This window comes from Mixophyes fleayi, chromosome 6, assembly GCF_038048845.1.
Source record: "Mixophyes fleayi isolate aMixFle1 chromosome 6, aMixFle1.hap1, whole genome shotgun sequence".
In the NCBI taxonomy this organism is placed as follows: domain Eukaryota; kingdom Metazoa; phylum Chordata; class Amphibia; order Anura; family Limnodynastidae; genus Mixophyes; species Mixophyes fleayi.
The window spans coordinates 69,013,838-69,038,520 of NC_134407.1; the positions used below are offsets into that span (position 1 = coordinate 69,013,838).

The 24,683-nt window shown below is 39.8% G+C and overlaps 1 protein-coding gene across 2 annotated transcripts in view; it reads left to right on the forward strand.

Moving 5' to 3' along the window:
- Positions 1–19,914, forward strand: part of CSNK1D (casein kinase 1 delta) — a 29,299-nt gene extending 9,385 nt beyond the window's left edge. The window contains exons 4-10 of one of the 2 annotated variants that reach the window (XM_075216766.1): positions 2,678–2,906; positions 4,864–5,034; positions 6,584–6,732; positions 9,266–9,437; positions 10,437–10,576; positions 12,276–12,343; positions 18,266–19,914. In XM_075216766.1, the coding sequence (XP_075072867.1) occupies positions 2,678–2,906; positions 4,864–5,034; positions 6,584–6,732; positions 9,266–9,437; positions 10,437–10,576; positions 12,276–12,308 (894 nt within the window). In that variant the 3' untranslated portion in view covers positions 12,309–12,343; positions 18,266–19,914. The remainder of the gene's footprint in view (positions 1–2,677; positions 2,907–4,863; positions 5,035–6,583; positions 6,733–9,265; positions 9,438–10,436; positions 10,577–12,275; positions 12,344–18,265) is intronic. The other variant, XM_075216765.1, reaches the window with a different exon arrangement.
- Positions 19,915–24,683: the final 4,769 nt, after the last annotated feature.

Here is a 24,683-nt window from a genome sequence, read left to right on the forward strand (position 1 = left end):
ATACTGCTCTTCCAACATCTACCTGACAAACTTCCTCCTTAGTCCTAACAGTCAGGAGGTGGGTTTGGTGATTGATTGTGTCCCTTTTAGGTTGTAGGAATTGTAAGAGACTAATGGCTTTTTATTTTATGTTTTATTTTTTCTTTTAAGTCCCGCACCCCCTCCTTTTTAGTGTCTGGGGTAAATTTATCAAGCTGCAGATTTGAAAAAGTGGAGTTGCCTACAGCAACCAATCAGATTCTAGTTATTTAGTATGTTCTACAAAATGACAGCTATAATCTTGTTGGTTGCTGGGGGGGTAAATATATCAAACCCGTAGTTTGCTAGATTTACCCCCTAGACCAGGGGTAGGCAACCTGCGGCTCTCCAGGTGTTGTGAAACTACAAATCCCAGCATGCCTTGCCACCTATGTGCTGGTTATCTACTGGCAAAGCATGCTGGGACTTGTAGTTTCACCACACCTGGCGAGCCGCAGGTTGCCTACCCCTGCCCTAGACTCTACCTGACTTCCTTAAGCCACTCGGGATTTGCTTTTAATTGCTCACTCCAAAGTTCTTGTTTAATGCTTCTCGGAGACCTCCTAATTTTTCTAAACTAAAGGTACCTAAAAAATCAAAACATGTTTGCATTATACTTTAGCAAACCCATACCCGTCTTGCGAGTTTCATTTTTTTAATGCTTACCCAGTGATGTGAAAAATAAAGTACGCCCTCTCAAGATTTGTTTACATATTGTGACCTCAAGAATCATCTAATCCTCATTGTAATCTAAAAGATAATAATTCTAATCTCCTAAAACAAATAATCTCAAACAGATTTTACTTTGTCAATCTTTATTCAACAAAAAAGAAGCCATGTGAAAAAGGAAGTACACCTTATTATTCAGTAGCTTGTAGAACCACTTCTCACAGCAATAACTTGTAGTCTGTCATTCTTACATTGCATTGGAGACATGTTGGCCCACTCATCGTAACACTGTTTCAGTTCATTGCTGTTTTAGGGAATTCATTTCTGCACAGCTCTCTTAAGGTCCAGCGAAAGCATTTCAATGGGCTTAAAGGTCTGGACTTCGCCATTCTAAAAATCTTGACACACTTCTTAAGCCATTAAGTTGTAGATTTGCCTGTGTACTTATGATCATTGTCCTATTGAATGAGCCAATGTCTGGACAAACTTCATTTGACTCACATTTTCCTATAGACTACTCTAAAAACAGTTCATAGTGGACTCAATAATTGCAGGTCCTAGACCACTCCATCACATGCTTCACAGTTGGTACTGTACAAGGTTCTTGTGCTTTTTGGCAAACGTGGTGATGTAAATTTAGACCAGCGAACCACACTTTGATGGTTTCTGTAGAGAGGAAATTGTTCTTAAAGTCTTTTTTCATTCAGATGCAACTCTGCACTGTTAAGCCATACTGCTATTGTTTTTTGTTTTGTATTTTGGTTTGGAGGGAGGAGTTTTAAAAGCTTTTTCCTGACTACCTTTTCATGAAAGACATACTTATACAGGTTTTTTGTTTTCGTTTTTTTTTCTGATGGTCATAAATGTTAACCGTTACTGTATTGACAGAGGCCTGTAGTTCTCTGGATATAGAGCTCATTCTTAGTAAGATTGTGTTCAGTGTTCTCAATTTGTAAATCTTTGTCATTGCAGAATGATGAACTTCACTGTGGTTTTTAAAGGATATTGTCTTTTTAATTCTTTACAGATTGATGAACATTGACAATAGTTTCTCTGAGATAACTGCAGATGTCTCTTCTCCTTGGCATTGCACTTCCTGGTGGTCATATAATGAAATGCACTTGATTAGCTGCACTTAGCTTAAATGACCTTCTTTTGGAAAGAGTAGGGTGTTTTTTGCTTCACGTTGGTTTATCTTTTGTTATTAATGAGAAAGTAACAGTCTGCTATTGAGAAATGGTAAATAAAAGGAATTCTCTAGCCTTTGAATCTTAGACTCGTATCCCGGTCATGCCAAAGCTTACCGTTTCAACTTCCCCAGGATCTGGTCAGACATCTTGCGACAGACAACTCATGTACTCAGGCATCTGAAATATGGCGAATGTCCTTATGGGCTAGTTCACACAGAGAAAGATGAGGAATAAAGATACTGTGCAGGTCTAGCAGCAGAGGACACTTAACCCATATTTCTGTTTTTGGAAATTGCTGCCTTGGATGGTTTTGAATAATTTAGAGGTTACATTACAAATGCAATCTAGTACAGACAACCCAGATATGGAGGGGATGACTCCTACAAAGCATAATAAATGCAGGAGTCCTGTACCTGTCACAAAAGAAATGTACAATTGATAGTACAGGTGGTGCAATACAAATCAATAAATTATTAAACCTGTGAATTCAAGGCAACATTCCCAAGAGTAGAAAGAGACCTATTGATGATAGAGCCTTTATCTTTATTACTGACACTTAGCAGAATATTTAATGTAAAAATTATTCACTTCCATGAGACGCAAAGCTAAACTAAAGTCTTTGTCGCTTACACTCATGAGCACACATTTCTTTGCTAATAGGATTAATGGAACATCGACTACTGCACCCAATGCCACCAACTTAACTGGTAGAGTTGGACTAGTATTAAAATAACCTGTAGTTTTAGGACAATTGAGAATGATTTCTTTAACTTGCGGTCATTTTCTTGTTTATTTTACAGATTAGTCGCATTGAATACATTCATTCCAAAAACTTCATCCATCGCGATGTTAAACCTGATAATTTTCTGATGGGACTCGGTAAGAAAGGAAACCTGGTCTACATAATTGATTTTGGTCTTGCAAAGAAATATCGAGATGCTCGAACACACCAGCATATTCCGTACCGTGAAAACAAGAACTTAACCGGAACTGCCCGATACGCATCCATAAACACTCACCTTGGAATAGGTAAGTGTGTGAACTGGTCTCCCAAGGAGCATCCAATATAAATTCAGTGGCCACTTTGTTAGGTACAGCTTGTTAATGCAGATATCAAATCAACCAATCACGTGGCAGCAACTCAATGCATTAAATCATGCAGATATGGGCAAGAGGTTCATTTGCTGTTTAGACCAAATACCAGAATGGGGAAGAAATGTGATCTAAGTGCCTGACCATGGAAAGCTTGTTGGTTCTAGATGGAGTGGTTTGAGTATCTCGGACTCTTACCTCTTGGCTACTTTCACACTCAACTGTAGAATTTTTGGAGTGGTATACAAAGTAAAAAAACATATTGAGCATCAATTCTGTGGGCGAAACCACTGTTGAGAGGTCAGTAAAGCATGGGCAAACTAGTTGAAGGTGACAGTAACTTAAATAACCATCCGTTACAACAGTAGTATGCAGAAGACCATCACTGAAGGTACAGAACACCATACCTTGAAGTGGATGGGCGACAGCAGACCATACAGAGTTCCCTCTCCTGTCTCAGCTAAGAACAGGAAATTGAGGCCAAGATAAATACATCTTGTCTAATGAATCTGTAAACAACATAAATCCATAGATCCCATCTATCCTTGTGTCCGCTGTGCAGGCTGGTGGTATAATGGTGTGGGGAATGTTTTCTTTGTAGACCTACACATCTTCTAATGGTTACGTTCAGCAGGGTATTGCACAATGTCACAAAGCATGTGTCCTCTCAAGCTAATTCCATAAACAAGACAATGAGTTGTGTGCTCCAATGGCCTCCACAGTCACCAGATCTATGAATGTGCAGCCAACATATCTGCAGCAACTGTGTGATGCTATCATGTCAACGTGGACCAGAATCTCTAAGGGACATTTCCAGCATCTTGTTGAATTCAGGCTGTTCTGTGGATGAAGGAGGATCCTACACAGTACTAGAAAGGTGTATCTAATAAAGTGGCCTGTGATTGTACATATTTATTTGTATAGCTTTAAACAATATGACTTTGATCTTATTGTAGAGTTCCCTGTAATGAATTAAACTATTGTAACTGATTCTGTTTGTTGCTGCTCTCATGATTGCTGCTTTAATATCTGAAGTTTGGACTGAATGTTTTCATTGGAGCTGTCTTGTATAGATACTAAATGGACACTAGACATTTTTTTTCCTTCCAACAGACCCTCCAGCTTAGTAAAGTTTAAAATAGAGATCCACATAAAAGAAGTCTTACACCAAGCTCATTTGATTGTGGATATTTTTCCATATATCTTTGTTTAGTGGCAGAGATGAATAAACTTGCAAAGGCCACTATCCATTGCAAATTATAGAAACTTCAGTATGCACCAGAATTTTTTATGGCTAACAAGTGGAATGTTATGCAATGGCCAAGTCAATCGCCTGACCTGAATCCGATTGAGCATGCATTTCACTTGATGAAGATAAAACTGAAGGGAAAATGCCCCAAGAACAAGCAGATTTGCAGTAGAGGCCTGGCAGAGCATCACCAGGGATGAAACCCAGCCTCTGGTGATGTCTATGCGTTCCAGACTTCAGGCTGTAATTGACTGTAAAGGATTTGCAACAAAGTATTGAAAAGTGAAAGTTTGATGTAGGAATGTTTAGTTTGTCCCATTACTTTTGGTCCCTTAAAAAGTGTGAGGCACATATAGAAAACATTGTAATTCCTACACTGTTCATCTGATTTGGATGTAAATTCCCTTAACTTAAAGCTGAAAGTCTGCAGTTAAAGCACATCTTGTTTGTTTCATTTTAAATTCATTGTGGTGGTGTATAGAGCCCAAAATATGAGAATTGTGTTGATGTCCCAATATTTATGGACTTGACTGTATGTTTTATTTAACAACAAAAAAAAGACTATGCAGACAGCCATTGAAATTTCATTCTTACATTTTGTTCCTAAACCAGGGTTACCATCTTATTTTGCTTTCTCTCCTCTAGAACAATCTCGCAGAGATGATCTGGAGTCCCTGGGGTATGTACTGATGTATTTCAATCTGGGTTCGCTTCCATGGCAAGGACTAAAAGCTGCAACGAAGAGGCAAAAATATGAACGCATCAGTGAGAAAAAAATGTCAACGCCCATAGAGGTTCTATGTAAAAGTTATCCTTGTAAGTTACTGGGCTGAAATACATACCAATTTGACATTGTTCTGGAAGGAGTATATTAAAAAAATTCCCCTGTGATTTTTAGTTCTCACAAGAAGGCCAATTGCACACTTGAAACTTCATTAGCAGGTTGCAGAATAGTGTGAATATTATTTTTTCTCCAAACTGCATAAAAAAAACAGCACTCCATTTTTAACTGCAGCCCCAAACCAATATTTAGTAGGTTTACTGTGCTTTGCAGAAGATTTCAGTCATTTTGAAAGCATTTCCTAATTGAAAAGGTAATGCAGGTAATTCTAAATCTGGCCACACAATGGGGCCAATTCAATTCGGCAATAACGCAGCCTGCGCAGTATTACCGTTTCTACGGTGGCGGTGCGCAGTATTACCGTTTCTACGGTGGCGGTGCGCAGTATTACCGTTTCTACGGTGACGGTGCGCAGTATTACCGTTTCTACGGTGGCGGTGCGCAGTATTACCGTTTCTACGGTGACGGTGCGCAGTATTACCGTTTCTACGGTGACTGTAAAAAAAAAAAAAAAAATTGGGGATTTTTCCCCGCAGCCCTCACCTGCAAGCAAAAATCCGGGTTAAAATTACCGTATTAACAGTAATGCTATTGGTGCCGCGGTATTCCTAGAATAACGTGACCAAATTGAATTGGCCCCAATAAATCAAAATCTAACATATTGTAAAAAGCAATTTGATGGCTGTACTAAAAGGATCAGTGAAGGTGGAAGGAATCCAAATTTTTGTTTCTCATTCAACTTTTACACCCACATGTGTGGGCACTAATCCTTTTGCTTGGGTTGTGTGGCAGTATTGGACAGTTGCCATCCTAAAAATGGTGACTGCTTTTAAAAAGCTTCATTACCAAGTAGGGTGCATTGCTCCCCTGGAGCTTCTCCATGCATTCATTTTTCCTAGGATTCCATCATTCATTTCTCCGTCTGTGTCACTGCAGAGAGGAGTGAAAGTCACACTGACCAATATGAAGCTGTAAGCACAAAACTTGCAGCTTCTTATTCGTCCTCCTACTCTGACCCATCTTGGCCACCTTGGCATCTTTTTGTAAAGTGGTCAACATGAACTGCCACAGCTAACAGAGCGCAGCAAACACACTGGTTTACACTAACATGCACAATAGTTTTTCCAAAGTATGTGCTTTTACAGCTCGCATGGCATTGATTTAGAAATTGTCATTGTCTTTACCCATTTAAGTGACATTTAAGCAACTTTTATTATATCATTATGAAGATCATGAGTTAACTGTAGCTTTCCAAGTAAGTGGGGTTATATGCCCTGTTTTGGAAGAGTTGCACATGCAAATTTCATTGTTACCCTGTAGATAAAAGTAACCCCTTTTACCGGTGTATAAGATTAGGCTGTCTTTCTAGAACATTCCATATGGATAGACACTCTGCATTGTGTTGGTGTTTCTTGATATAGGGATTGATATTTACCACCTCTGCCTATAAACTGGTAACATCGGCACAATTCTCTTGAGGGAATATTTGTTAAATGTATTTATTTATTTTTCCTGTGTTTTTAGCGGAGTTTGCCACCTACCTAAATTTCTGTCGGTCTCTACGTTTCGATGATAAGCCAGACTACTCTTACTTAAGGCAATTATTCAGGAATCTGTTCCACCGTCAAGGCTTCTCCTATGACTATGTGTTTGACTGGAACATGTTGAAATTTGTGAGTAAAATGCTCTTTACTTGCTGGGATATGGGGGGTGTCAACAAACGTTAGTGATTTCAGCATATGCAGAACATATCAGTCAGTTGGTGTCTACTTTTTGTTAAGTTTTAGTTTGGGGCTATATCTTCATTATGGCTGTCATTAAGTGACATTGCTTCAGTATTTATTTACAGACAAGCACAACAAATGGCTTGTATTTGAGTTGAGGTTTTTTTTTGTGTTTTTGCCAAAGCAAAGTCTCACAGATTATGGAGTCCCTTTCCTACTGATCACAGTGACTTTTCTATTCCTCCGCCTGTGTATACAGCACAAATAAACACCAGGTTCCTCTGAGGGCCCAGTGTAAAATCTGGACATTTGTCCCTCTTTGAGCACTGCTGTGTCATGCTGCACCCTAAGGAGGCCTGTGATTATATTTAGTAAACTGCGGGTTTAAAAAAGTGGAGGTGTTGCCTATAGCAACCGATCAGATTCTAGCTATCATTTATTTAGTACATTCTACAAAATAACAGCTAGAATCTGATTGGTTGCTATAGGCAACATCTCCACTTTTCCAAACCCGCAGTTTATTAAATATACCCCTTGGTGTATGATGTAGCCAATAGCTCTCTACTGAGCTTTAAGCTCTGCCGGCCTACACTGGCATATAATTGACGCCCCAAAATGCCATGCACTTTAACCAGCTTCTAGAGCAGCAAATTTAAATTGCAGATCAATTCATCTGACGCAGCAACTGGTAAATAATCAATTTCCATCTGGGTAAATTCAGAGGTACAGTGATGAGGAGAGGGGGTTATTGTAAAGGATGAGGTTAATGATGACACGGAGGGGTGGTTAATTATTCTGAGTTAATATGATGATGAGATTATAAGTGGGGCAATGGGATCAAGTGGATTGAGTGGTTGATGCTGAGGAGGGGGGGGTGAAAGGACAAGCATAGAGACTGGATCTATGGTGGGGATAGAGCAGTGACCTGTATAGACAGAAGAGGTTAGAGACCGTTTTAGTGAATTGAAGGTAAAGGGTGGTGAGCTGTCACTTTGTGGTGGTTCTGTTATTTAATTGCGATATTTTTTTCTCTCCTAGACCTTAAAATACTTGTCAAGCCCTGGTGTACTGGATACCCCTTAGTTCAGTGGTTTCCAATTTTTTTCAGTTCGTGGCACCCTTAGTCTCCATAATTTTTTCAAGGCACCCCTCCAAAATAATTACAGAGCAGACCCTTTTTATAAGTAACTGGGTCAAAATACCATACAAAGTATTTAGGTCAGGACAGAAATACTTAGTAAGTTGTCTTCAAAAATAATACACATAAATCCAAGGGAAAAGAATATTTTCATATTTTGTTTTTTATTTTTTTCAATTCTATTTCTGTCCAAGAATAATTTACAGCTAATATTCGGAGGAATAAGATCAAACTAAATAAAACATGTACAAAAATCATCAGTGTCCCTTCATCCGCACACTCTGTGCCCTCCTTCGCTGTTTCTTTTTACTATTTCCCCTCCGTTTCTTTACTTACCATACTTGGCCTTCTTTCTTCTTTCCTTCTGTCTTTTCTTCTGTCTTTTTACCAATCTGGCAGCACCCAGGACCCTGCATCCTCCTCTCTCCTGCCACTTCACTGAATGTCGGGGTCGTGATGACGTCACGCCCGACATTTAGTGAGGAGGATGTTGGGTCGCTGAATTGGTAAGTTTTTGGTTTTGTTTTTCCTGGCCACGGCACCCCTGTGACAGCGCCGAGGCGCACACTTTGGGAACCGCTGCCTTAGTGGATTTGCTGTGCAATGACGTTTCACCTGCCCTCCTTAACTAACATTTTCTGATTGCATTGTTCATTCTCAAATTTTATTCCAGTTATTTGAAAATATTAATGGTAGCCACATGCTGGAATATCTGGTAATTAGCCAGCTATTAATGTATATATTACCAAAGTTTTCCCATGCCCTAATAAAAATCAAATCACAATCAATGCGCTCAATATTGGTCATGTTGGCAAATGTGATTGGAAGATACCCACTATTTACGTATTTGTGTGATCACGCTAACAGGCCCCTGTGAAGCTGGCCATATGTCTTCTAGTATGGCCATTTAACCGAGTGACCAAATTGGACACTGATACCAACGCCGCAAAGTGTTTGATCAGCTCAACATTTTCTAGCTGCTTTTTTGTTTTGTCTTGTTTTATTTGTTTATAATTTGTCCGTTCCCCCCTTGTAAGATGATGAAAGGTCACTGACTAATAAAACACTAAGGAGTGAAAAGTATAAAAGTGGAGCTTAATAAATTGCATTTCGGTTTTCAAAAAAAGAACAATAAATCCATCGCTTTTACTTGCCATTTAAAACTATGCAACTCTTTTTAAGGACCATTTACCCTCTTTCTGCTCAACCACTTAACCTTCAGAAGGAGTAATAAAACTGCATTTGCAGAAGTACCTCCCATGTATCACTGGGCCAAGTGCGCACAATTCTTGTCAGTGGCTATAAATCTTGTTTTGTGTTCATCCCCCCATCCTCTTCCCTTAGGGTGCAAGTCGAGCTGCTGAAGATGCAGAGCGCGAAAGACGAGAGCGGGAAGAGCGGCTAAGACATACACGAAATCCTGCAGCTCGGGGTCTGCCCTCTACTGCTTCAGGTAGACTAAGGGGCACACAGGAAGTAACGCCACCCACTCCTCTCACACCCACCTCACACACAGGTATGTATCACTGTTATGCGTAATTGCTTGTCATTTTAACCTAGGTCTTTCCAAAGATGTTTTTTAATGTGTAAATATCTGTTAAAAGGGGCTCTGTGTGTCCACAAGATTAGAAATATCAGCTTTCCTGTGACATAAGGGCTCGTTCATACTTGTGCGCTATTGCATTAAACATTGGACTAGTCCTTCCCGCTATTGAAGTGGTCATCGGCAAGGGAGTCCACCGTAATTCCCTGTTGTGGGAGCTACACAGCACATGCGCCAATCACGAGACTGGTGCATGTGCAAAACTGATTGCGGCTGACCAGATGTGATCACACGCTGCACTTTTTATAGATGTTGCTACATTTTCACTAGTACACGTGGAAGGTTTAAGGACCGACTATAAGACAGTACTTATCCATGGAGACTTAACCTTCATCACTGGTACCCAGCTTTCTGCCACAGTTAGAAAACTTTCAAGTGATCTCGTATTTATTGTTCATCTTTTAATCTGGTTCTTTCCACCAGTAGACGCCTGAAAGTTAATAATCATTTTAAAATCCTAGCAGATTGAGCAATAAATACATATCTTGCATTAGGGTTTTTTGTCTTTAAATGGCCATAAGTGCACTGTAATGGCTGTGAGCAGAGATCAGGAGGTTTGGTTGGTCTGTTTTTTGCCATGTAGTATATGGGATTGTCTGTTTGTAGTTCCAACTGGTCGTGTAATCGTCTTGAACTAAACAGTAAATCCCTGGGCACAAGAGAGTATAGAGTGGTTTTTGAATACTGTGTAATCTTCTTGTACTAGTTGGTGTGAGCGCTCATTAGGTTACTGTGGTTGGTCTTGCTGGTGTTCGTCCCCTCCTATACAACTGTGATGGTGGTTCTAGCTGATGTGCTGTTCCTGATTTGCTGTAGTTTGTGGTGTAGGTGTACACTAGTTCTTGTAACTGGTGGTGCAGATTCCTTATTTCTTTCTTTGTAAATGTACTAACATGTTGTTAATTTTAATAGCAAACACATCCCCCCGACCTGTGTCTGGTATGGAACGTGAACGCAAAGTGAGTATGAGACTGCATCGTGGTGCTCCCGTTAATGTCTCTTCATCTGACCTAACTGGCAGACAAGATACCTCTCGCATGTCAACTTCACAGGTATGTATTGGGATCCTGGGGCTCAGGGAATAGAGGAATAGTCGCTTTTTGCTTCTAAGCTTGCTAACTGGCCAGGGTGTGACTGATTCCTTCATCTCCGCAATACTGTCCTTTTTTTTGCCAAGGGTTAAAGAAAAGCTTTATAGTTAAAATTTGCTCTGTTTTTAAGTTTTTTAGTTTTCCCTTAATTATGCAGTGAGCACTGCTTGCATTTTAGAGTCACTGAATATTTGCATTTGTAAACACATACATGTATTACTAGAGCTGCCATGGGCACGTAAAGTGTATTTGCCATTTAAAGTAGACTCTCCATAAAACACCAATAAAACCTCTTGTGTTTAATTTCCCCAAGATGGTGGTTTTATTTTCATTGACCCTTTAATTAGAGCTGCTTCTTTCTTTTTTTAAATGTTTTTTTTTTTTTTTTTTGTTTAATTATTCATGCATTTTTCAATGTTTCAAACTGCAAGTGTGAATGGATTAGAGTCCAGGTCAATGCTTCAAGAAATGCACAAGCATTTCTTGTATGGTCACTCTGACACTAAAATGCAAAGACATGAATGGAACTTGTATGGCTTTCTTTGGACATTTACAGCTTGCCTCTCTTAGGTCGTATTCACCAACTTCACTCACTCTAAATGCCCCTGAACATTTCTTGTGGTGTCAGGCCTGCTCTTTCTTTTACAAAAAATAAAATGAAGTTAGATGAAGAGAGTTAGTTCGTAGAAAAGATAGAATGGACTAAACACACCCCTGTGTCAATGGCAGTTTGTATTGACTCTAAAACTATTTAATTGGATTGGCCATTTAAACATATTATATATATATATATATATATATATATATATATATATATATATATATATATATATATATATATATATATATATATATATTCAGCGACTTGCGTGGAAAAACATGTGGTGCTGTCCTTCTATACTATATTTCAACTCTGCTGTGAGCACTATGGATGCAAATATATAAATGTCATTTATTACACCTTTTTGATTTTGTTCAGACAACTTCCATATTTATTGCTGTTTGGGGCATATTCAGTTAGGATTCGTGCCCGCGATTATATGCGCAGTAGCGCGTAAAGTGTCATTACGGTACAGCAACATCGCGGATTTACACTCGCAACCCTATGGGGTGCGCACGGAAATCCTCAATTTTGCGGTATCGGGACCCGTGCAGCGGCGCGTAATGCTAATTGAATATGCCCCTTTGTCTGAAAACAAAAAGTGTGGAGGAGATTTAAATGCTCTGCAGCAACTTAAGGTTTGCAGACTCCTGACCGCTTAACCTGCTTACTGAGCATCCCTAGTGAACACATGGTATTCTGTAGGTAACGAAGTGCAAGGCAAATTTAAAGTGAGTAGAAGTTTTCAGGGTGACTTGTAGGACAAACTAAGTATTGTTTCCTACAGAGCATGCTATGGGAGACTGGGATTTAGGGGTATGGAGCTACCATGAATTATAGGGTCTTTGATGATAAATTCCATGTACTTTAATGTAGCTGTGAGAAACAAAATGGAGTCTATTCAGAAATCCTCCATTTCTTGGCCACTGCTTCACACTTCCTTCTGGCTGGCGCTCTGTGGTGTATGCGAAGAACACAAAGCAAATGTACATCTTAAGCACCGTAAACTCTGCTGGGTTGTTGGGACAGTGACAAGCAGCTGTCTTTTCCCCACCTCAGAATAGCATTCCATTCGAACATCATGGCAAGTAGCTGCTCGCCCCAGTCTCGGTTGAAGGCAGCACTGGGTGAGTGTTCTTTAGAAAGCATCCCTATGAATTGCAGTCATTCCACTGTAAAAGCACATATGAAGTCCAGTGATCCACTTATTTAAAAACATGAGATCTCTTCATGAACATCTGTGAATTTTGTTGTTGGGGGGGAAATAGTTTGTACTTGTACTTTGGAATTTTGTTATTCTGTACTATTATATTTTGGAGGCTCAGCTCTTTGGTACAGCTTATGCTGCGATTCGAATATAATATAATGCAAACATATTGTGTACACTGCTAATACTAAACCTAAAACCAGTAGGTTTTCTAGATGAGCAATAGCAAAGCTTCTAAAGAAAATGTTACCTAATTCAGTGCTGTCCAACTTCTTGAAGGGCCACACTTTTTTTGAAAGCCAGTTCGTGAAGTATGGTGACCATGTAAATTAATACATGTAATGTGCCAAGCAGGGTAGAGTGATAAAATAATGGTGAAAATACATACTTGATGTCCTGTGCACTTGAAATGTGCATGGTAAACAAGTAAATACTATGTATAGCAATCTTGTGCTCCACATCCCTATGCCCACCATATTTACTTCATGCCTGCCATATATATCCTTATGCCCACCACATACAGACAAATCCATCATGTACACCTATGTGCACATTATTATTATTAATAATTATTAATAAGGCGCCACAGCTTCCAGAGCACTGGAGTAACAAATATATGAGGTAATACATATAAGTGGCACAGATGAGTGTGAGTAATGTTATGGGGACTCTGAGCGCTGCAAAAGATGACGGGACCTACGAGGGAGTCGGACAGGAGACAATAGGTAAGAGGACTCTGCCCGTGTGAGCTTACATTCTAGAGGGAGGGGTGGGGAGAGACCGTAGGACCAACTGGGAGAAAATGGAGATTGCAAGCAAGGTAGAGGAGGTGCTGGAATGGTTAGGAAGTGGTAGGATAGTCGAACTTGAAAAGGTACGTTTTTAGTGAGCGTTTGAAGGTTGGGGGAATCTCGAGTGAGACAGGGTTGGGAGTTCCAAAGATTAGTGGCAGCACGGCAGAAGTCTTGGAGGCGAGCTTGGGAGGAGGTACTGAGAGGTGAATTGACTCAGAGGCAGAGCAGAGTGGCCGGGTAGGTATGTACCTCGAGACATGTTCAGAGATGTAAGGGGGAGAAGCGTTTGTAAGTGAGGGTAAGGAGCTTGAACTGAATTCTAAAACAGATAGGGAGCCAATGAAGGGATTTACGCAGAAGAGTACAGTGGGAGAGGAAGATGAGCCTAGCTGCAACATTCTGTATAGTTTGAAGGTCAGAAATGTGCGAGTCAGGTAGGCCAGTGATAAGAAGGTTGCAATAGTTGAGACAAGAAATGAGTGAATGGACCAGGATTTTAGTTCCTTCCCAAGATAGGAAAGGACAGATTTTCGTGATGTTACAGAGGAGAAAGTGGCAGGGTTTGGTTAGGAACTGGATGTGAGGGGTAAAGCTGAGGGCTGAGTCAAGGGTGATTGAAGGCAGCAGGCTTGAGTGACAGGAGAAAGTGATGTTGTCAACCAAGAGGGAGGGATAGCAACATTAGCAGGAGGAAAGATGACTATCTCTGATTTGGAGATGTTGAGTTTCAGGAAGAGCTGTAACATCCAAGCAGTGATAGCAGAGAGACGCTAGATACCTGGGTTAGGAAGGTGAGTGAGAGGTTAGGCAAAGAAAGATAGATTTGCGTGTCATCAGCAGAGAGGTGATATTGGAGGCCAGTTCACCGACAGAGGTGGTGTAGAGAGTACAGAGCTTTGTTGGACTCCAATAGAAAGGGGAAGAGGGGGGGGGAGAGTCTGAAGCAGACATGCTAAAAGAGCGACCAGAGAGGTAGGAAACAAACCAGGAGAGCGCTGTTTCACGAAGACCTATGGAGTGAACGGTGGTGAGGAGAAGAGATTGATTGACTGTCATAAGCAGCAGAGAGATCGAGGAGTACAAGAAGGTAGAAGTAACCTTTGGGCTTAGTTGAGAGTAAGTTATTTCTTACTTTAGTTCAGTTTCAGTTGAGTGAAGGGGACGGAAGCCAGACTGGAAAGGGTCAAAAAGAGTGTGGGACGAGAGATGGGTCAGACGATTGAAGACAAGTCGAGAATTTTAGAAGCGGCATCAGTCAATTCGACAAATAAAACGAATATGGCCATTGGGCTCTATGTGGGCCGCCAGTTGGACAGTGAACTATATACCGTATTTCCCCATGTATAAGACGCACCCTAATTTTGGCCCCAAAATTTGAAACAAATATATTACGGTAGCTGTCAAAGAGTGTGCGGCAATTACAGGGGCTTGCTGCCGACATCTGCGCACACTCCCTGCCTGTCTCTGACGAATGGACCTGCACAGATGCCGGCAGCAAGCCCCTGCAATCGCTGCCACTGTACCGCTGCCCCCCTTATCCCTGCATACCCGCTACAACTGTATAAGACGCACCCAGTTTTTTTGGGAAAAAGGGGAGATACAGTACATTTTTATTCTTCTGCATAGTATAGTTGTTCTTGTCCCCTTCCACCCTACAAACAATATAAATCCTCCTAATGTATGAGTAGGCACAATATTATTCTCAATTTTAATTTTATTTAGCGGGTTTTGTATTTTTTATGTTGCAAATTTGTGTGTCTCCTTGGCAGTACCTTGAGCAGATACAATAAAGTCCCTTTTTAAGTTGTACAGGCGCAGTTGATTTCATTTAACCTTAGGCTGGTTCCCCTTTGACGTTTTTTCACATCTTTGATATGTGCTATATTTGCTGTTTATAAGCAGTGGCATGTGTTCACATTACTTTGGAAATGTGTCCAGGCACAAGGAGTTTTTTCCATTTGGTTTTAATTACCTTTTAATCTCAGTGGGGTTTCCAGCATGTGAATTAATGGGTTATTAAAATAAATAGGAAGCTTCGGTGGTTAATCTAAAAGTTTAAAAGCCTTCTGGGCCGGTTGGGCTTTCTTTGCCCCTAGGTCTGTTGGGGTAAGTAGGGTTAAGGGATGTTCTTCCTGTGCAGCTTATTTGGTTTTCTCTCTCCGTCAGTAACAGACTGTTACTGACCACTCCTACTTGTCACCTTGCCACCAGACACTTGCCAACTGCGCAATCTTAGGAGAACTTGGCTGCCAGCACAATGCTCCTTCAGCGGCACCTAGAACGGCTTACTTATGGGTAGCTGGTATAGTTGGTTCAGCGCATCTTTGGTTACAGGATACTGCATGTAATGGCCTCAGGCAGAATTTTTAAGCAGTGATGTTTTATTGCTCAAGAGTCCTGACATGGGCTGCTTCACACTAGTTTGAGGTACTAGTGATCATCCAGCTGTATAGATGGAATACTACAGTTAAAATTAAAAATACAGTTTCTGACACATGTTTGCAGGGGGTAACCGTGCCCCCTTCCTAGCTAACACCACAGAGTCTGAGATAATACATCAGACATTTAGCCACAGGATGTAATATGTTCTCTACTCTTGGATTTAACAAAATACACATCTATCTTTGATTTCCTAACTTGCTGTTAGGTTTCCCATCTCTCTAAGACACAGGATGCAAGCCTAACAACCCCCTCCTGTGCATTCTGGCTAGGATGTGTTGGTCACTCACAACGGAAAAGGGCCAATTGGCATTTTCCTTTAGAAAAGTTACAGAAAACTAATTTCTTCCAACATGGCATATCGCTACATTTCCAATACAACACACTATCAAGGATCAGTACATTTACAATGATATACAGTGGCGCACTGCGCCACTAATTGAAATTTCTACAGTTAGTTATTTCTGTGATCCAGCCACACCTCCCAGCCAAATTTAATTAAATAAAACACTGCCGATACCCTCAGTTACCATTTTAATAAAAATCATTCTTATTTTGCCATAATTAAAAGTACCTTAACAAAACATTTGTTTGTCATTTAAAGAAGTACAAAAACACAATGAAATACTAAAATAATTCACAAATGAGATGCATGTGTTAAGCTGACAATTAAACCGGGTTCAACTGGTATACCCTGCTTTCATTTACATAATTATTAGTCTTTACTTATTTGTAGCTACCACTGTGATCTGTGTCGTTAGCAGTTTCATTAATAAAGTCACAGACTTTTCACAACGCAGGGTCTGCCTTTAGAGCGAGCCAGCCATATGTGCTGTAACACAGATAACCTACATGGACAAAAATGAATAGTTGTTAAAAATTACTGTCTTAAGATCTAGAAGCCACCCGCACCTTTTTTAAGGCGCCATTGAAATCTTTAGCAACTGCTCCCAAACATTAGATGGCAGCAATATAATTGTAGGTTCTGGACTTCATGGCTCATGGTGATTTAAACAGCCGAGCATACAGTTAAGCTGATGGCAAAACGATGAGCGAGGGTATTAACTCAACCTAAGTAACTTGTGAGAACCTGACAGACTGCATCTTGCATTAAGTAGGGGGTTAGCCTGAAATTAATTGTTGTGAATGACATTAATGATGAGAGCATATACTGTGATTATAGCTAGCAATATTTTTTTGCTCTGTTTTTTTTTTTCTATGTTTGTTTCTCCTTTGACTTTAAACACATACCACTGTTCTGTGTAGTGATATAATACTTTATTTTGCTTGTGAAGCTTTCTGCTCAATGTGGGCAACCAGCTTAGTCCAAGCTCTTCTTTCTGAGCAGACTTTCAGAATAACCAGTCTTAAGCTGGGCAGCTTTCTAGCGAATGTGCTTTTTTTATTTCTTGTTTAACCTTGTAATCAGGACATATACTGAATTGGAATATGTAATATTGATAAACGGGATAAAAGAAAATGGGTATGCTCCAAGAGTTGTACCGTGTCTTAGGTTTTGCAGCAGTTCTTATTTTTAGCGAGGGTGCACGATTTGTGTGACTGCTTACACACCAATGGGAATAGCATGTTTTACTGCATGTAATGTAATAATACGTCCAGACTTCTGCTCGTCTTGCAGTTACTACTGATATGTCTTTTACCATGATGTAATTTTTGTATTTGATTGCAGTTCCTTGTGAATATATATATTTTGTTTTTTAATTTTTTATTTTTTTTATTTCTGAAGATGTATTAAGGGTAAAATATACCCAGGTTCAACAGGACTTCTGTTAATAGAGGACTCCATAGGATTGCAATACATGTATTACAAAACGTGGCAATCTGTCGCATAGGCTTGGAAATTAGCACCACGTAATTGTGCCAATCTATAGAGCGTTTAGTGCACTATTTTGTAATAAGTACATTGGTTCCTTATAGTGCTGGAGGCCACTTGATGTGAACATTGTATGTTTACTTAGACTCAGCTTGTCTGGTTTATAAATGCACTATATACAGCTGCTATATCCCCTGTTGAGCAGTCGTTTGCATATGTGTAGCCCAATATCTGCAATGAAATCACTGGCACTAAAAGCTTTTCATGCAAATTATTTTAATTTATTCTGACTTAAGGTTGAAATAGCAGTGGTGAGGGGCCAGTCTGCATTCACTAAAGAGGACAGACTTCTGCAGCTTATTTTAGATACACAATACTAGATGGTGTATCTTAACCAAACCAATGGTAGAATTTAGGCAGGTTCTTAGACCCATACATTATGTATTGTTTTATATTTTATTCCCTGTACTAAATCATGTCCATAAAGGTTACCTTACCCTTTTAAGACATGTGAATATTTTAGAGATTTGTAATACTCTGTCATAGAAGTGCAGTTAATGTTTAATGCAGATTCTAGCTGCAGTAAATTTACACATGTGAATACATTTTCAAGTTACTAAAGTGGATTGTCTACACACAGTGGAGAGCAGCCCTTTTGTGGGTTTGAACCAGTATTTATGAGGAGGAGGAACCAGTTTGGCTGCCTCCACTGTGTATATACATATACTGTTAATAATTTAATTTCACTGTTCATCATACTTTCCCTGCTTTGCAGATTCCCAGTCGGGTGGCTTCCAGCGGTTTCCCTTCTACAGTCCATCGATGAACACATTCCCTGTGGAGGGTGGTTAAATGCATGGCTTATCTTTTAATGATTTCACTAGCAAAACAAAAACAAAAAAAAACATAATTGGGAAAGTGTCACAACCACAGCAACAAACCCCCGAATTAAAAGCATCCAAATGGAAATGGAGCTTTACATGCTTTTTACCAAGATGATATCGAGCAATTACCAGTTGGTGAAGTGGCGTTATTGGAGGAGGAGTGTGATGCTCTTAGCAGAACTTTTGAGCATCGGTTCAAGAGTAGACTTTTAAGCGCCAAATACAGAATTGCCATTTTATTTTACTTTTCAGGGGCCCTTTTTATTCTTCTGTATCTATATATGGTTTTGTATCTGTTTTTGTTAAGCAACTTTTACCTGTATAAATGTGCCAGATCTGTCTGTTTTGCTTCCGCATGTAAGAAAGCTGAGATTCAGTGGCAGTGATTTTACTGGTAAGAGATCGTATAAGTACAGATGGGCTTCGTTTAATTGACTTTTTTTTTTATTTTAGTTGTTTTAGTTTAAGTGCATAACAAGCCTTTTTCATTTTTGTTTTTATTGGTTAATAAAGCATTCCTACGCACACCTACTTAAAGCATTTCTTCAAAAAGTTTAGCAGAGCACAGTTCTTGGAGCACTGGCATTCATTTACATATTGTCAATGTTTTTTGTGTTCTCTGCATTTTTACTGAAATAACTAGTGCTTTTGGGAGGGTTTGAGTTTGTCGCGTACCCACTTTCTTCCATGGTGTTACTTTTAGAACATATTATGGGTCTTGTATAGAAGATGCCTGTGACTCCATATTGGCAATAAATCTATTTTTTATTTTTTTTGTAGCATTGCCATCCTGGAGGGAATGTTATTAGAGCATTGTGTTATCACTGTAGCAGGTAAAAGGTGAAGGCCACTAAGTGTTTGTAGAAGTAACTGAATTGAATTGTTAAACTTTTGTTCATATAATCAGCACAGGCCCATGTTAAAGATGTAAATTCATAGGACTGGTTACCCACACGTGGGTTGTGCAATAGTAGTAACGAATGTCTAAACTTTGTGAGGGGGTGGGGTGGGTTTCAAATGTTTGATGTGGTCTTCAGCTGTGATTTTAAAGGTTAAATTTCTTCTTCATTCAGTAGACTTCACAATACTTTAATGGTACAGGGTGCAGTCTGGTAGATGGGTATTTACAATAGGTAAGGCTTTGTGTTTATTACTGAGTATTTCTAAAACGTGAGGATTGTAATGGAAGGAGTTGTCCGTGTATGCTAGTTAACATGTAATACTTTACGCATGTCCCATGTTCTCTGTACAATTCTTCACAATGTGCTTTCTCTGTAAATATCTGTGAATGTCCTGTTAACTAACCAACTTTTTCTAACCACTGTACACAAGGTCGTCTTTCTTTACATACTGTTTGAAAGCATAGTAGATTACAACCCGGGGGAGTGCCCATTCCCTCATTTGCCATAATGACAGAATGTTTTCCTGGGCACTTAATAAATCCTGTACATTGATACTTATTGCTCAGAAAACAACTTGTATCACTACTGTATTTGTGTACTTTACAAAGTGTGTAAATAATAAATTCGTAACTTCTACATTTCCCTTGCATTTTTTATTTTGGAGGCTGCATATTGAGTCTGGTGTTCCATTTACTAGAAGAGCACTGTTAAGGAAAGCACTTCACTTGTGAATGAATGACTCTTACAGTTTAAGGCACAATTTGACTTTACCGCCTGTTTTAAATAAAGCTGGTGCTATTGTTGAGAGATGAGCAAAACTTTCAATACTGTTCTGTGGAATATTTGCTTCATTTATCTGCAGAATTGTACAAGGTATTTCTCTGGTTTTGGCCTCTGTGTTCGTTGCGGAATTCCACCCACACCACAAAACAGAATGAATGAACGTTGTCAATGTCCTAGCTCTACTTTATAATTTTACAAATTGAGTGTGGTATGTGAAAGGTGGAACCTGAGAATTGTATTGCCAAACTTTCACTCCTCTAACTGTTCTGTCCCAAAACTCAATTCACATGAAATTTCACTAAAATTTGGCACATCGCCATTGTACTGCATTAAAATGGAGGTTTCTACAACCTGTCTAAGAGAACAGCTAAACTTATTTATATTTATACAATGGGGCAGGGACTGAAGTGATTGAGTAGTCTGTTCAGCTCTGTGTAATATAATGGCTCTATATAAACTATAATATTACACAGCACTGTACATCGAGGGGGTCATGATACAAATGACATAAAACAGAAGGTATAGGTGGCCCCTAATCTGAATGAGCCTGCTCTCTGAGGTGGAGATCACCTTATTACATAAGGTAGGGGAATAACAATTGGTGGGGGATGGCTGAAGTGTGTGAGGCTTCGATCATCTCTGCTGGACAAAGGGCCAGGACATTTGTTCCCAATGTTTCCAGAAGGTATGGTAGCAGTTTTCACTACCATGGATGTCATTTTAAGAGAAAAACTGATTATATTTACTGATAATTTATTTTCTTCCAGAGACTGCATGTCAGCTATAACTATGGGTACTTTCCTTTTCCAAATAAGGTAGAGACAGGTAACAAAAAACACACCCTGAGTTGCAAATAATGTAGCTTCTCCCCTTCCCTTGTATGTTTGGATGACTTACCAAGCACCTGTAGAATATAAACACAACATTACAAACATGGGTGGGACATAGGGCTAACATGGAGTCTCAAAGAAAAGCAGTTATCTGTAATTATAACCCATTTTTTTCTTATTCATAACTATAGGATGTACCAAAGCAATACAATAGGAAGGGCCACAAAATGGATAAACTCCAAAATTTGCAAGCTCAGTGACAGACGTTTTCCAAACTGAGCATCTGTGGTGGATAAGATATCCAGATGACTAGTGAAAGTGTGAATAGATGCCCACACGGCTACCTAGCAAAGCTGCACTGCCAAAACCTGAGTCTTGCTTGCCCAATATATTGCAACTGCTCAAGTTGAGTGGGCACTCTGAGGTTACAGTATTGATTATCTATTCTCACCCTCTTTGTTCTGAGCAGTATTCTCTCACTCATCATGCCATCAAAGCTAGCCTCCCAATATTTGTATGAAAGGACCACTTTCCTGAGTAAATCTGCTCCTGACTGAGGTACTGTGCCACCACCATGTTCTGATAAAATAGAATTTTATATATATATATATTATTTTGTATTTTTTTTTGCTACTTCCATCATCATGATTCAGATTCTCGTGCCTCCCTAACAACTTGTTAAGACTACCACTGTTCTGTTGTCTCTGAGAATTCTCAGATATTTCTTTTTTAGATGAGACTGAGAGTGTTGCAAATGAGCAATATGGAAAGTGTTCCAAGATGTTTTACATGAAGATTTTTCTCGTTTCTTGAAACATTGTCTTGAGTATCATCATCATCATTTATTTATAGAGTATGAGGGTGAGCTCCCCAACTTGTGGGACTGGCATCTATTAGAATCATCCACTCTGGCTCCTGAAGTGACACTTCTTTTGTACTTTGGCCTTGTCCACCACCTGAGCGACTTTTTTTTTTTTTTTTTTAATTAATTGCATGTCAGATATGTTATTTCAATGTCTTACAGCAAATGGTAGATAAATAAAAAGAACAGCAGTTCAACAATGGGTGGAGAAGATGACGACAGTGTGTAATATGGTGTGAACATTTATGAGAAAAAAAGAAAATTATAAATGACTGAGATTAAATTTATGTAATCAATCAGGGCATAACTATCAATATACAAGGGAGCCAGCACCTTGGGAGGATGTTGGGAAGGAAAGAGGTTAGAAAGCTATGGGTGGGTCATTATCAGACAGTCTCATACCAGAGAGTGTCTTTTAAAGCAAATTCTGATGCGTTCTTTGGATCATAGAGGGCGTCTATGAAACTTTTCCAGGTATCAAAGGAAAAATAAAAAGATGTGGGTTTGATATTCTTTACTCGTGCAGGCTTCCAACCAATCCACTCGGAAGATATGTAATAGCTTGTCTGGAAACAGTGAGGGGGGGGGGGGTACTTAAACCACATCTGGAGTACACTTTTTTTTTTTTTGTGGCTGCTGAAACGGCTAATAGTAATTTTCTCCAGCTCTTTGAAATCTTCAATCCCTTGGGAAACATCCCAAATATAGCTCCTTCAGCTATGAAAAGGGATATAATTGACCAAATCATTGGTGAATCTCCAGACATGGGTAACAAAGCACTTAACTGGGGGGCAGTCCCATACGCTGTGGGCAATATCTGCCATCGGGATCCACACATAAATATCATAGAATGGCCATTTAAAACTTTTATTGATTATAAATCTTAAAAATGACCTGTGAAATATAAAATGGTATTGTGCTAGTGAAAAACAAAAACTTGTGAATTAAAATAACGAGGCACTCAATCCGTTCTCCTGATTTATGTGGGGTTAAGGATATATAGCAGGTTCTTAGCTTTTCATTTATAGTCATTGGTCAATAATTATATATAGTATCAATGTTGGACAATCTGCTCCTTGTAATACCAAAAAACTAATTGTATCACTGACAGATGGGGCAGCACAGTGGCCTAGTGGTTAGCACATCTGCCTCACAGCACTGGGGTCATGAGTTCGATTCCCGACCATGGCCTTATCTGTGTGGAGTTTGTATGTTCTCCCTGTGTTTGCGTGGGTTTCCTCCGGGTGCTCCGGTTTCCTCCCACACTCCAAAAAAAAAAAAAAAACATACTGGTAGGTTAATTGGCTGCAATCAAAAATTGACCCTAGTCTCTGTCTGTCTCCCTCTCTGTCTGTCTTTGTGTGAGTGTGTGTATATATTAGGGAATTTAGACTGTAAGCTCCAATGGGGCAGGGACTGATGTGAATGAGTTCTCTGTACAGCGCTGCGGAATTAGTGGCGCTATATAAATAAATGATGATGATGATGTATAATAAAGATAAATACACGAAGTATAATGGGTAGGCTTGTCCCTGGTAATGTAAACGGAGTTCAGGTGTCTGCATAAATGATTTCTCATACAGAATCAGAAGGAGGTAGCTTGCTATCTGCCGCCTAATTGCTCCTAGCTTTTTTTTATTTTAATGGAGCTTCTATATCGTGAAAACAGAACTATTTATATAGACTGATTCAGTTCTGATGAGCTGTACTGTTCATCCGTGGTCCGTTGTTACAATCTATGGGGAGTGACTTTCTGTCTGTCTCCTAAGTGCTCCTTGCTAGCTCCGGGTTTATAGGAGCTGTCCTCGATGTTCTTCCCTATTTTGAATGGCAAACATCAGGGTTGCCCGCTTTCCCCACTTATATTCGCTCTCATCATTGAGCCTTTGGCTGTCAGGATCTGAACCAACCAGGAGATAGTGGATATATCTGTGGGCCCTTCTATACTGTCAACATTCTATTGTCAATCACCGATCCTACCACTCCTATACCTCCCCCCTTCATCATCTATTTATATAGCGCCACTAATTCCATAGCTGTACAGAGAACTCATTCACATCAGTCCCTGCCCCATTGGAGCTTACAATCTAAATCCCCTAACACACACACACACACACACACACCTAGAGAGACTAAAGGCAATTTAATAGCAGCCAATTAGCCTATCAGTATGTTTGTGGAGTTTGGGAGGAAACCGGAACACCCAAAGGAAAAGCACAGTGCTGTTAGGCAGACATGCTAACCACTAAGTCACCGTGCTGCCCTCTTGGCCAAACTGGACCTATATAGTCATTTTTTTGGGTTACAAGATCAGTTCTGACAAGACTGCGGTTGGAGCATTCTTTTCCATTTCAATGGCGCCTCCAAAAAATTAAGTATCTGGGGTTCTTTATTTCTAAACATTACAGACACCGTTATCAAGCAAATTTTCCCTATCTTCTTGCCCAAATAAAGGTAGATCTCCCCACCTGGTCACACCTTTTATAGATCTTGGATTGGCCTCATCCATACTGTTAAAATAAAGCAATCTGGAGAGGATGTTCATCATATCAAGACCCTCTCCATTTGTATCCCATCCTATGTATTTATCCAATTTCATGTTACTAATTTCATTTGGTCGGGCAAACGGCCCAGGGTCTGGCTCAAAGTCCTTCAGAGATCCCCGCGGGGTGGAGGCCTGGGGATTCAAGATTTCCGCTGATATCCACCCAACTTGCTTAATGTGTTCTATGATGTGGTTCGACAGGTTTCAGAGTATAGTCGAAACTTGAGGCTGAGGGTCTGGGACTGCTCTCACTCTCTTCTCTTCTGTAGCTATCTAGGGCTCGTCGCCAAAAACGCTTTTTACTTCACCCAGTCATCTCACACTCCCTATAAATTTGGGACTCCTTTCTCAAAAATAAGGACTGTCACCTCATCCCTCCCCTGTGAT